Source organism: Prionailurus bengalensis, chromosome X, assembly GCF_016509475.1.
Source record: "Prionailurus bengalensis isolate Pbe53 chromosome X, Fcat_Pben_1.1_paternal_pri, whole genome shotgun sequence".
In the NCBI taxonomy this organism is placed as follows: Eukaryota; Metazoa; Chordata; class Mammalia; order Carnivora; family Felidae; genus Prionailurus; species Prionailurus bengalensis.
This window is the reverse complement of record NC_057361.1, coordinates 86305949-86321159: the sequence shown is the minus strand read 5'-3', so window position 1 is coordinate 86321159 and position 15211 is coordinate 86305949. Positions and strand designations below refer to the sequence as shown.

General features: G+C 34.3%; 1 protein-coding gene across 1 annotated transcript in view; it reads right to left on the bottom strand.

Moving 5' to 3' along the window:
* Positions 1 to 5425: 5425 nt before the first annotated feature.
* Positions 5426 to 15211, bottom strand: part of IL1RAPL2 (interleukin 1 receptor accessory protein like 2) — a 317570-nt gene continuing 307784 nt past the window's right edge. The window contains exons 6-7 of the mRNA XM_043570008.1: positions 5710 to 5784; positions 5426 to 5442 (exon numbers count right to left, since the gene is read on the bottom strand). Of these exons, the coding sequence (XP_043425943.1) occupies positions 5426 to 5442; positions 5710 to 5784 (92 nt within the window). The remainder of the gene's footprint in view (positions 5443 to 5709; positions 5785 to 15211) is intronic.

Sequence of the window (15211 nt, the reverse complement as noted above, 5' to 3'; positions counted from 1 at the left end):
AGTGAATGCTGCCATGAACCAGCTCCAACTATGTGTGTGAAGAAAGCTGAGTGAGCTCCTGAAACCCATCTTTTTGCTTTCCAAAGTCTTCACTTATTCCAGATTAAATGAAGATCTTCAAGGAATTATTTGAACGTAAAAGGGTAAGAAGAGTATATAAAAAACACAAAGAATCAAGGCGTGCCTGAGTGGCTCAGTCTGTTGAGTGTCCAACTTCGGCTCAGGTCATGATCTCACCACTCATGAGTTCAAGCCCCGCGTTGGTTTCTGACAGTTCAGAGCCTGGACACTGCTTCAGATTCTGTGTCCTGCTCTCTCTCTCTGCCCCTCCATCACTCATGCTCTGTCTCTCTCTCTCTCAAGAATAAATAAAACTTTATAAAAAATTTAAAAAAAAACCACAAAGAATTCAAAAAATCCCTTGCTCCCGCCATTATACCCACAATGCATATATCAAATCATGACTCAAGCTAATGAAATTATCACGTATTGCTATTTATATTGATAGTAATTCTGGCTTCACATTTTCACTCAATTAGTTGTGACTTGCTTGGGATTGTGTTTCTATGATAACTTTAGAAAGAGTTGACTAATTTTGCTAAACTGAAGAGATGCAAGGGTATCATAAGTTTCCATTTTTAATATTGCCATATTGAAGCAAATGGTGGATAATTTATTACTTCATAACATTATATATTTTATAATTTTTAATTACTTTCAAATAAATTTAGTACTTGGTTTAAGGTTACAGAGATATATCATTATATTGAGTAGCAGAGTATAGAACTGTTAATTTATGAGGTCTTCCCACAAAAATAGTCATTCTCCCTTTTCCCATCTCTGTTTGACAGTTATCATATTGCATTGTAATTCTGCATACACATCTGTCTTTCCCACTAGACTGAAAATAGCTTAAGGCCAAGAACCTTATTTTATTCACCTCTAGATCCCCAGGATCTAACATAGTGTTTGGCATCTGTTAAGAACTCAAAAACTGTTTCTATTTAAATAAAGTTTTAAAAAGATAGATTTGGTTGAACAGCTAATTTCCTGTTTTAAGGGTTCAATTAGTTACTCATTTTTGCCTTGTAGTCCTGCGTATTGCATTAACTAATATATTTTGCTTTATACTCTTGTAGAGCCTTTTACAGTGGTCTCTTCGGGGACCTAATACAATTTTCAGTAGAAACTGATATGCTGGTGAAATCGATTTCTGATGAAGATTAACATTCCTTTATACACAAAGAAAGTTTGATCCAGTAGCATATAACACAGCCATGAAATATGAATTTGAATAGCTTATAAAAATAAAATAAATTCTGAATGACAATAAAAGAGAAATAAAGAGAATCTTTCATACTGGATCAGATTCATCTAAAGATGACTATCCGGCCTTTTGAAACATCTGACTTATTCAATTAGTTTGAACTGTTCCATGGGTCTGAGTTTTTCTGATATACTTTAGGCCCCCAAACCTCCTTTTTGACTCTTTGACACAAAAAGATAAACTAAACAGTGTTTATATGTATTTTCTGCATGACACTGGGTTATTTTAAGTCTTAGGAAATTTCCAAAAAAAAGTTATCATCAATGAGAAGAACAGGTTATATTTCCAAGTTTACCTTCAATTGCAATTAGATGTCAGATCTCAAATCTTTTCATCCGCATTTATTCATGGCTTTTTCAAAGGTTCCAGGAGTCTGTTACAATTTGTAAAGCATGCATTCGGGTTCTAAAAAAAAATAAGCAGTGCCTAAAGAATGGTTTACCTAGCATTTCAAGTAGGGCACATTTTGCAATGATGTTTCAATACTTTGGTATTAAAATGTAATATGAATTAATATCATTTAATGCACTGTTATTTTTTCTTAGAAAAAATGAAAATATATTTCTTTTCAACTGCCAAAAAAAAAGAATTAGCGCTGGTATAGTAAAGGTTTATTTATCAAATTTAAAGCTAAATTTACCTTCACAGTAAGAAAATAAATGGGAGATGATAGGACAAAATTGAATTTTTTGTGTGTTTTGTATATTGCTTTTGTCTTTATATTTCATACATTACCACAGTCTGCTTTAGCAGAATAGGTTTGCTTTGTGAGAGCACTAGTTTTCATATTATTTTGTTAAAAATGTGTTTATCGGGGCGCCTGGGTGGCGCAGTCGGTTAAGCGTCTGACTTCAGCCAGGTCACGATCTCGCGGTCCGTGATTTCGAGCCCCGCGTCGGGCTCTGGGCTGATGGCTCAGAGCCTGGAGCCTGTTTCCGATTCTGTGTCTCCCTCTCTCTCTGCCCCTCCCCCGTTCATGCTCTGTCTCTCTCTGTCCCAAAAATAAATAAACGTTGAAAAAAAAATTAAAAAAAAAAAGAAAAAAAATGTGTTTATCATCTCAAAATGTATGGCTATTTGGTTAAGATTAATCTTCTTTCAGCATTACAATGTGAATAAAATTTAATAACAACCAAACTGTCATCACTATGTCAGCAAAAAGTGTGTAAATTTCTATAACATTGGGGATGACTAATGGATTACTCTATAGAAAAGAGAAAGTTTAGATGTTTATTTTCCTCTAGAGACACAACAAAATATCTGTACTGATGCCAACCCATGAACAAAAGAAGTATTCATTTCTACTGAAAACTTCCATTTACTGGATTGCCTTTACAAATATGTAGAACTGAAAACTGAGTGTAATTCTCAAAGAAACACATAAATAATAATTCATGACTATGTTTTCTAAAACTATCCTGAAGCTGGCACTTAAGCATTTCCCTCAATATATCTCATTTTGTATAAAATGCCTGCATGGGATTCTTGTCTATGGGGAAAATGGAACTTACAATTCTTTAGAGAAAATTAATGTATGTTCTAGGTATCTACTGTTGTTTAACAAACTACCTAATTTACTGTAGCATAACAACTGTTTTATTTGCTCATAACTTTTTGGGTTAGAAACATCAGAACAGTTTACCTTAATGGTTTCTCCCTGAACTACATGGCATAAGCCAGGGTAGTTGGGGCTACAGGATCCACTTTCAATATGGCTTCTTCATTTATCAGCCTCTATGTTCACTGGTCTCTCTTTCTTCAAATGATGCCCCATCCTCTAGGGCCTTTCCATGTGGCTTGAGCTTTTCATAGCATGGTAGTTTCAGAGAAGACCAGGCCCTGAAGAGAAGCTTCAAGGTTTCTTTTGACCCAGCCTCTAAACTCCCAGAATATCATTTTTATCATACTCTTTTGATCAAGCATATCCCTAAGGCCATCTTAGATTCAAGGGAAGGGGGATGATAACATGTTTAAATGGTAAGAGTAACAAAAAGTCTGTGGTGAACTTTAATCTAATAGAATGTTGTCTCAGATGTTAGGTACTGACTGAGATTGGGGAAACCTAAACTTGGTAATGTGCTAGGCTGTTTGAATTGGATTGTTGTATTCTTTTGTAGTTCTAGTTTTAATTCTAATTTGAGGATGTCTAAAGCTTAATTTGTTTGATAAACTTAAAAAAATAAAAATTATTTCCAAAAGTTTTCATGATCTTACTGAAATCTGAAAATTTTCCAGATATAGAGAGGGATGTCCAATCAACCCAATTATCTTTCTCTCTTTTCTACACCTGGGATTTCTAAAGATTCTGACTGCAGAGCTCCCACTGACACTGAGGAGTAAGTACTCTTAACATCACTTTGCTATTGAGGCATAAGAGTAACTTACAAAATAACTTCCAGTTGTGAATAAATGGTGCTAAATAAATATATGGAAAGTTAAAATCACTTAAAATTAACTAGTTATGTGCTTTTTGAAATGCCAAAGATATGGTTTAACTGATTTTTTTTTCCTTTCCATGAATTACATGGTTGCTTTAGCATTTCAGAGAAGCAGCCTTTCTGGGATGAAAAATGGGCAGGTCTCCATCTTTCTGTCAATAAAGTTGTCTCCAAGTTGTGTCACAAATTAAAACCTGAAATGTTCAGCCTTTCAACTATTGAAAACAAATTACTTTAGTAATTTTACAGGGTTGTGTTGGTGGTGGGTTATATTGGCATATATACCTATGTTGGAATATGCATTTATACCAAGCACATATCTTAGAGATGTCCTAAATAGAACATACAAATTATGTACCCAGTGAATCTCAATGAAATGTACTCCTTACAATGGTCTCTCTCCTTGCTTAAGAAAAGTACTCATCTAACATTTTTTGTTAAAGCTTGACTAATAGCAGAGGAAAATGAAGTATCCACTCATGGGCCACAAAGACAAAATTTGAAATAGTTGTTTGAATTTTTATTTCTACTCTATAATATATAAGTTTTCATATAAAAGGCATTATCCACTTAAATCTTCATGAAAACTTATGACATAAGGCTAACCTATGGCTTCATGTAACTCCTGGCAAACCACAGAGTACAACTTGAGATATTTTTATCCCAGTATTGATGGAAAGATGTAAGCAAAAATTACTGAGGGTGTGTGTCAGTCCATCTAGATTTGGCTTTAACAAAATGTAATGATTCTTCAAAATAATACAAGTGGTGGGGGGAGAACCATATTCTAATACTTCAACATTATCTACAAAATATTCACTAATATTTCCACAATCCATTCTTAATAACATATTTCTTTTCTTTTTTCATGTTTTTGTTTGTTTTAAAATACTTAATTTTGGTACTCCTACTGGTATGCTGCATTAACTACAATGTGCTATAATTATTTTTAGAAAAATGAACAAGTTCTTAGGAATATATTTTTTTTTCTCACCTATTCTCAAGATATAAATAAGCCTCTAATAATCCAAACTGAATCGGAAAGATCAAAAATTGAGTAAAAAACATTACAAAGTGGATGAAATTGTGACTAATTTATCTTCCCTGGTTATATAATTGGTAGGTACCACTACACTCACAGGTTTCAATAAATCATATTATCGAAATAAACCCAATACACTTCCAGTATATTTACTCAGTTGCCTTACTTAGAACTGAAGCAATAGAATTAAACCCTAGGTGGATTAAAGCTCACAAATGTTAAAGTACATGGTTTAGAGTAAAGGCCATGGTATGAAGAGATACTAATAGGCTTCTGAGTCTCAAGTTCACAGTTCTTGAAATATAAGGCTTACTGGTAGAGGACTCAAATATAAGGCTCAACACCTTGTGTCTTTATTTGAGACTGCAGTAAAATATTAGCACCAATAAATCAACTTGTTACTTTTACCAACACCAGATATTCATAAATCCTCAGGATCTCAACCTAAAAATAAGTTTTAAATAGCCCTGTAGTGTACCATTGGAAATAATATTATCAAATCATTTTACAAGTTGTACTGAGGGGCTCTTTTATTTTAAAAAAGTGCTATTCTCCAAGAGTTAATGTTCTCTAAATGAAAATTTTTGGCTACCAAGCATGAAAAGTTTTTTGTACTGGTTACCAATGCATGACACCTATGAATCAATCAATCACAGAGTTAAAAAGCTCTGTCCTATAGCACATTTAATACCTAGTGGAACCAATTAGTATTACAATTCCTTGATGCAATTCAAACTCATTTCCTTAAACTATTAAACTGAATTCCAGGGTTATAAATGAGCAGACACAAATTGATTTGCATGTAATAACAGTGGCAATAAACCTTTCCTGGTTCATGTAATTTTCCCCATCTGTTAACAGAGAGCAAGTTTAGGATCTATTATTCCCAGAAGGGGACTTACCCAGCTGGACATCTATAACACTTGGCTGATTCTCCATGGGGAACAATGGCTTGGGAGGCTTGTCTGTGAGTAAAGCTAGAAGAGAAAATGAAAGAAGGTAATAGAAAAATTGAGATAAATTGCAGGATAAGAAAGATCCTATTGTGAATGATATTTAATGTTTGTAGACTTGATGGTGTGTAAACTCTTATTAGACAGCGTTCATACTTGAGTTGTTACTCTATCCATACAATATCCATTTCCTAGCACATTTAGAGCACCATTGATTCACTGTAAATAGGTCATTTCAACAGCTACACTTTCAAACAAGATCAAACAAATGGACTATTTTGAGTGCTTTTTATAAGCTTGTAAGTAAATAAACATATATTTTAAATATATAATCAGATAAACATTAAATCTTCATTTGTACTTTGTGTTGTTAAATATCCTTAATGAAATACAACCCTAATAGACATTTCTAATAGACCTCTGAATCATGCCCCATTCTTCACTCAGCCTCTGAAACAATATAATAAAACACCAGTACTTTCATTAGGATAATGAATAAAAATACTGATTAACTTTTGTCCACTAGTCTTGTGCCAAATGTTAAGGAAGAAGGAATTAAAGCCTTTATATTTACCCTCAATTTATAATCTAGGACTATCAAACAGAATTAGCACACCAAAAGAAAGGAATAATAGAACAATGACTACCACCTAATGACAGATTGTATCATTTGAGCCATAAGACTGTGGTAAAGGAATGGAGAAGGGAGAGACCAAAATTAGCTGGCAGAGTTGGGGAAAGTTTTATGAAGGAAATGGGTTTCCATGTAGACCTTAAGGAATGGAAAAGATTTGGAAATGTAGAGAGTAAGGAAGAAGAAATTCAGGAAAGATTAACACAAACCAAGGAAGAGAGGTAGAACTTAGCAAGCATAATGTGACTAGAGGAAAATGATCTGGTGAGAAGGAGCTGGGTGGGGTACAGTGAAGAGCAAGTTCTTCATAATGTAGAATAATTAGAGCTCAATTCTGGAGGATCATGAGAAACATGCAGAGGAATTTGGACATGATGTAGTAGACTACAAGACCATTGAAAATTCGTGGAACAGCAACAAAAGACTCAAGGTACGTGTTATCTAAAGATGATTGACTTCCTATATAGGATGGGTTAGAGGAGACAAAAACAGCTAAGAGGATGCAGTAATAACACAGTAATAGGGAGGATGAAGAGTCATCAGTGGTGGAATCTAGGGAAATTTTTAAAAAGGCAAATTTGAAGGGCACCTAGAAGAAAGAAATGAGAGGACTTGGAACACAAATACAAAATGGTTTATGACAAAGCTTATATCAAGCTATTATTTATATCCTGAATTCCTTTTAACTGCTTCCATATTTATGACTTGCTTCAACTGTCCAACTAAACTCTTACCTATTAAAGGGAAATGGTTTATATGTCTTTGTAATTCACAAGAGACAGAATAGAGCTGGGCATATAAGAGATAAGCATTAAGCCATCATTAATTGACTGGCAATGGAATTCCCTATTGACATAAGGGAAGTTCATCTCATTTAGAAGAGAAGAAGAAACAAAAGTTGATCACATGACAGGTAAGGTTAGGAAAACATATAAATTTGGTCAGATTTCCAAAATAGTGGTTGATAACAAAGTGCACTTAGAAATTCACTGAGAAAGGAGCTTTACATTACACCAGCTTCATCTTTCTGATATCCAAACTGCTTGAAATGGGAAAATTTTAGTGAATTGTTCTTATTTTTCCAACAAATTTTTATTGATGGACTACAACACATCTTGTCCTTATAGAATCAAATGTACTTTTCTAACTTGGCACAAAAATAGACACATAGATCAATAGAACAGACTAGAATACCCAGAAATTAACCCACAACTATATGGTCAATTAATCTTTGACAAAGCAGGAAAAAATATCCAATGGGAAAAAGACAGTCTGTTCAACATATGGTGCTGGGAAAACTGGATAGCAGCATGCAAGGGATGAGACTGGATGACCTATACCATACACAAATATAAATCCAAAATGGTTTAAAAACCTAAATGTGAGAACTGAAAACATCAAAATCCTAGAGGAGAACAAAGGCAGTAAGCTCTTTAACATCAGCCATAGCAACTTCTTTCTAGATCTGTCTCCTGAGGCAAGGGAAACAAAAGTAAAAATAAACTATTGGGGGGGTACATGGGTAGCTCAGTTGGTTAAGCCTCCGATTTCAGTTCAGGTCATGATCTCAGTTTGTGGATTCAAGCCCCATGGTGAGCTTTGTGTTGACAGAGTGAAGTCTGCTTCCAATTCTGTCTCCCTCTCTCTCTGCCCCTCCCCACTCATGCACACACACACACACACACACACGCACTCACACTCTCCCTATCTCTCTCAAAAATAAACATTAAGAAAATATAAATAAATAAATAAATAAATAAATAAATAAATAAAGTATTGGGACTTAAAGAAAAAAAAAAACTTCCCAGTGAAGGAAATAATCAAGGAAACTAAAAAGCAACCTACAGAATGGGAGAAGGTATTTGCAAATGACATATCTGATAACAGGTTAGTATCCAAAATCTATAAAGAACTTAAATTAACCACACATAAAATGAATAATCCAATTTAAATAAATGGGCAGAATGAATAGGTATTTTTCCTAAGACATGATGAGCAACAGACACATGAAGGATGCTCAACATCACTGATAATTAGGGAAATGCAAATGAAAACCACACTGAGATATCACTCCACCCCTGTCAGAATGGTTAAAATCAATAATACAAGAAACAACAGGTACTGGAGAGGTTGTGGAGAAAGGAGAACATTCCTGGCACTGTTGGTGGGAATGTAAACTGGTGTAGCCATTCTGGAAAACAGTATGGAGGTTCCTGAAAAAGTTAAAAGTAGAAGTACCTTGGGCACCCAGCTGTTTCAGTCAGGAGAGCATGTGACTCTTGATCTCAGGTTTGTGGGTTCGAGCCCCATGTTGGGTGTAGAGATTACTTAAATAAATAAATAAATTTTAAAAAGAACTACCTTATTATCTAGCAATGCACTACTAGATATTTACAAAAAAAAGGAAAAATACTAATTCAAAGGGATATATACATACCTGAATATTTTTGCAGCATTATCTGTAAGAGCCACATTATGGAAACAGCCCAAGTGTCCAACTGATGAATGGATACAGAAGAGGTGATATGTATATACATATATATATATATATATATATACACACACACACACATACATATATATATACATGTATATACACACACACATATATACATGTATATATACATGTATATACATATGTATGTATACACACACACGCACGTGCACACAATGGACAATTACTCAGCCGTAAAAAATAATGAAATCTTGCCATTTGCAATGGCATTGATGCAGCTAGAGAGTATTATGCTAAGCAAAATAAGTCAGCCACAGAAAGACAAATACCACATTATTTCACTCATAGGTGTAGTTTAAAAAAAACAAAATGAACCAAGGAGAAAAAAAGAAACAGGGAAGCAAATCAAGAAACAGACTCTTAACTATAGAGAACAAACTGATGGTTACTAGAGGGGAGGTGGGTGAGGGAATCAGTTAAGGTGATGGGGATTAAGGAGTGCACTTGTGATGAGCTGATTTGGGCATAATGTAGACAAACATACAAATATAATATGTATAGTTTTCATTACCTAAATATTTCAGTTACCCTTAATAATCTGATATTTGTTTATTATTTTTTTATTTATGAGAGAGAGAGAAAGAGAGAGAAAGCCTGAGTGGGGGAGATGGGCACAAGGAGAGAGAACCTTAAGCAGGCTCCGTGTTCAGTGTGGAGCCTGACATGGGGCTCAATCCCATGACTCTGGAATCATGACCTGAGCTTAAATCAAGAGTTAGATTCTCAACTGACTGACCCATCCAGGCTCCCCAATAATCTGGTATTTCAATATTATTTGGAACTTAAAGGATATACTTTAAACAAAATTTAAATATTTGAACTTAAAATCCAGTCATAAAAGACATTTGATTTCATTGTTCTTTGTTACTCTTTGTAAGAGCAAAATATTAGAAACAACCAAAATATCCATCAGTAGGACAGTAGTTAAAAAATATGGTGCTTTCATATACTGATATGATGCAGCTATTTAAAATAATTAGGTAAATCTGTACATCTGTTATAAAAAGATCTCCAAGATAAACTTTTCAACAGTGTGCATAGCATACTATCCTGTGTATAAAAATAAAACTATGTGTGTTTGTATGTGCCCATGTGTATTCACGTATGTGTTTAAGTATGTAATATTTCTGAATGGATACATGTAAAAATGATTAACAGTGATATCCTCTGAAGAAAGGAATTGGGTGGCTGAAGAATGGTGGAGGGGGGTAAAGACAGTCAGAGGAAAATTTAATTTTGACTATATGCTTTTTCTACATTTTGAACAACATGCACATACTGGGTATTCAAAACATGAAAAAAAACTAAAATTAAATAAAATCTAGCCACTTTCATTTTATTTATAAAAATAATTTTGATTTCTGTGTATAATTATTCTCAATTTGCCTTACACATCCAAATTATACACATTTAGCCTATTAGAAATTCTTCTTAGTGTTATTTTCAACTATATCTTGCCTCCAAATGAATTAATTGGAATGTGATTGGTGGGAAGCAACTGTAAGTATTGTATTTCATGCTCAAAGATGCATATCTTGTCCAATTTTTATCAGGATATGAATTTGGAGTCATTGTTGTTCTTCATCCTCACCTCCTGCCATAGATTATGGATACATTTACCCTGATTTCATTATTTTTACATGTCAATTACTGAAGTGATATTTATTAACAGAAATGATAATATTAATTGTCTTACATTTATAGGCAGTTCATAATTTTCAAAGTGTTTTCAGATACATTAGTTCATGTTGTCTACACAATGACCTTGTAAAGTAAAGAAGATAGTTACAATATGGCCAATTTAGAGATGAAGCTAAATGAGGGTTACATTATCTCATTTGGTGCCCCCTTGTGACCAAAAGCCCCCATTTGCAGAACTGCCAGAAAGATAAAAGTTGTAGGCAGGAGACAGGTACAAGTGCTCAATACTGAACCAATGGTTTTAGCCCCTTTGACTACACACTAAGTTTCCTAGATCCATGGGAATGGCTTTGTTTCAAATGGCCGACAGAGACATGATTCCTGTAGGACATTCCACACACATACATTTTCCCCCTAAACCCATAAATAAAAGGGGATGAATTTACACTTACCCTAACACATCCCAGTGTTATGTATGGGTGTGGAGCCTCATTAAATTCCAATATCATGTATAGGCATGGTAATTGCCAAGATGTGCAGGACATTTGTGATGATAAAACAGCAACTGTAGCAGTTCATCTGGATCCTGACCACCAGCCCAGAGACAAATCTATCAGCACCCAGTGTAATTATATAGCATTTGCAGATTAGCTAGAGCACATGCTGCCATGGAAAGACAAACTCATTTCTTTCTTCTTTTTAAAAATTTCATCTGAAATTCACAGTTACTATTTGAGAAATGAATGGGAGAGCTGTCAGTACCAGGGCCCCTGAACAACAGAGTGAAGATTTACATTTTTATTAGAAAACTTATCCTGGACCTCTATAGGGACTAATTTGGGGTCTGTTCTAGTCTTTGAATTTGCTGCTCAAGCTTCATGTTTTGATTGAAAGAATGAGAGCAAGCAATGCAGTTTAGTACTAATGTTTCAGTCTACAATTTCTCCCCTGCATTTTCCTTTGTAGCTGCTTATGCTTAATTATCCTTAAATATAATTGCTCTACCGAGTCTATCATGACAGTAGTCTTAATGTACTAGTGAAACTATTACTGTTCCTGACTGCTTCTTCCTAAAGCTAGGTCTTATGTGTTTGACACTAACTGAATTTCCTGAGGAGAATGCCCAATTTGGCTTTCTCTTTCCTATTATAGTTAAAGGTTTTTTCTACCTGACTGAAATGACTGATCAATATCCATGAACATAGTATAAGAAATAAGTAGAATTGTTTGATTGAATAAATCAGTTTGACCATATTGCCTATTACATACTGTTATAATGACACACTGTCATATGATGACGTCCTCTTAAGTTGTTAATTTGTCTATTTAACTAGACTTGCCAGAGAACTACGTGGGAAGGAGTAGGACAGCTATACGCAAAGGACACTAAATGTATGAGCACACTTGGGTCATAAAGTAATTCATTAATTTCTATGAATGAAGCCATTGTGGAATGTGAATGTTAAGGTTAATGAAATGGATCCCTTCAAATCCATTCAACACACCAACAACACTGAAATCACATTCCAAAATCACTATTTTCATCACAACATTTAGCCACTGAAAGTCTACCAATGCCTCCTATATTTACAAGAGGATAAAATCTGAAACTGTCAGCTGGGAACATAAAGAAAGCCCCAATATAACCTTTAAAAAACCTTCCTGCCTTGTTACCCACACTTCTATTTTATCACTCCTAGGTCAAGTTACTTTCCTCATTTGTCCCTTAACACATTGCATTAATTTCCAACTCTGCATCTTGGCTTAAACAGTTTCCCTGAGCTTGAAAACAAATAATAATAGCTACCATAGTTATCATTTATTTAGCATCTACTGTGTGCTAAGCACTGTTCTAAGGCATTTTATATTACATTTTACAAATAACTTTTCAAAAGTCAAGCAGCTTCTGTCTGACTTGTAACACAGAAATCTCAAGTGGCTTCTGTCTGATTTCACCATGCCCACAATGACTCTCTAAGAACTTTGTTTTGTGTCATCCCAAGTCCTATCTATCCTCCAAAAGCCAGTCATGCATTGTCCAGAAAACCTCCCCTAAAAAAAAAAGCCCAAGTTAATTTTTACTCTGGCTAGGCTGAAAATGAAATTGCAAAGCATTTACTATTTCTTTGAACCCCTTATTTGGTTCATAGCAAACATACGCTTCTTTGAATACAAATTAAACCTCACTTTATGTGGGTATGTATAGTCTCCCTGACTAGATTTTTAAGCTCCTGGAAGACAAGTATCATAACTCAAATAACCCAGCAATTAAGATAGTGTCTGACACTGTGGAACAAATAAACACAATCTCAAAGTTAAGTTTTCTATGATATTCGTTCTCTAAAGACAGGTACTTTCCACAGGGCTCTTAGGTTACAATGAACAGAAACAAGGGTGCCTGGGTGGCTCAGTCGGTTAAGCATCTGACTTTTGGTTTCCACTCAGGTCATGGTCTCACAGTTTCATGGGCTCAAGCTCTGTGTTTGGCTCTGCACTGGCAGGGAGGAACCAGCTTGGGATTTTTCTCTCTCTCCTTCTCTCTGCCCTGCCACTAATCACTCTGTCTCTGACTCTCTCAAAAACAAACAAACAAAAAACAGTGAACAAGAACAAATTTTTGCAAATTTAAGCAAAAAAAGAATTTATCAGAAGGACGCCTCAAGGATGGACATGATGTCTGAGGAACTAAGTTTAGAGATAGAAAAGGAAACAGGTTGGGTCTAGCTGAACAGGCAAAAAGAACTACAAGGCACTTTCTTCTTGATCTCATCAACAAATTGAATTTACTATAATTGGTTTTATGTTTCCTTTTAACTGTTTTGTATTGTGTTGTGTCTTGTTCTTTGTCCTTGTGTCACCGTGATCAAGAATCAAAGTCCCAGGAAAGAGGCTTAATGGACAAGTTTTGTTTTGTTTTTTGTTTTTTTTAATTTCCTTTATCTATTTCATCCATTCCTCACCCCCTCCACTCTGGCAATCACTAGTTTGTTCTCTTTAACAGTCTGTTTGTATATTTTGGTTTTTAGATTCCACATGAGTAAATTATATGGTTTCTGTCTTTCTTTGACTTATTTCACTTAGCATAATACTTTCTAGGTTCATCCATGTTGTAACAAATGGCAAGATCTCATTCTTTTTATGAATAAGTAATATTCCATTTTCTTTATCCATTCATCTATCAATGGATGCTTGGGGTGCATCCATATCTTTGCTATTACAAACAATGCTGTAATAAACATAGGGATGCATGTAACTTTTCAAATCAGTGTTTTTGTTTTCTTTTGGTAAATACCCAATAATGGGATTATTAGATCATATGGTATTTCTATGTTTAATTTTTTGAGAAAACTTCATACTGTTTTCCACTGGTTTCACCAATTTACATTCCCACCAACAGTGTACAAGGGTTTCCTTTTCTCTATACCCTCATCAATATTTGTTATTTCTTTTCTTTTTGATACTAGCTATTCTGACTGATGTGAGGTGATATTGTGGTTTTGATTTGCATTTACCTGATGATTGGTGATGCTGAGTATCTTTTCATGTGTCTCTTGGCCATCTCTCTGTCTTCTTTAGAAAAATGTTTATTCAGGTCCTCTGCACACTTTTTATTCATACAGTTTGTTGGGTGTGTGTGTGTGTGTGTGTGTGTGTGTGTGTGTATTTAGTTCTTTAAGTTCTTTATATATTTTGCATATTAACTGCTTATTGGATACGTCATTTGCAAATACCTTCTCCCACTTATTAGGTTTCCTTTTTGTTTTGTTGATGATTTCTTTTGCTGTGAAAAAAGCTTTTTCTTTTTCTTTGTTTTGTTTTCCTTGCCTGAGGAGACATACCCATAAATATGTTGCTAGGGCTGATGTCCAAGAGATTATTGCCTATATTTTATTTTAGGAGTTTTATATGGTTTCAGGCCTTACATTTAGTTCTTTAATCCAAATTCAGTTTATTTTTGTGAATGATATAAGAAAGGGTCCAATTTTATTCTTTGCCATGTATCTGTCCAATTTTCCCAACACCATTTATTGAAAAAACTGTCTTTCCCCAATTGTATATTCTTGCCTCTTTTGTCATAGATGAATCTGTCATTCATTAATGTACCATTAGTGTGGGTATATTTTTTGGGCACCCGTTCTGTTCCATTAATATATGTTTCTATTTTTGTTTAAGTACCATATTGTTTTGATTACTTTAGCTTTGAAGTATATCTTGAATTCTTGGATTATGATACTTCCAGCATTATTCTTCCTTCTGAAGATTGCTTTGACTATTCAGGGTCCAGCATTGTTCTTCTTTTTCAAGATTGCTTTGACTATTCAGAGTCTTTTGTGGTTCCATACAAATTTTAGATTATTTGCCCTGGTTATGTGAAAAATGCTTTTGTTATTTTGATAGGGATTGAATTGAATCTGCAGATTATTTTGGGTAATATGGACATTTTAACAATATTAATTCTCCAATCCATAAGAATGGTATATCTTTCCATTTATTTGTGTAATGTTCAATTTCTTTCATGATTGTCTTACACTTTTGAGAGCACAATTCTTTCATCTCCTTGGTTAAGTTCATTCCTAAGTATTTTATTATTTTTGGTGCATTAATTGGATTGTTTCCTTAATTTCTCTTTCTGCTACTTCATTATTAGTGTATAGGAATAT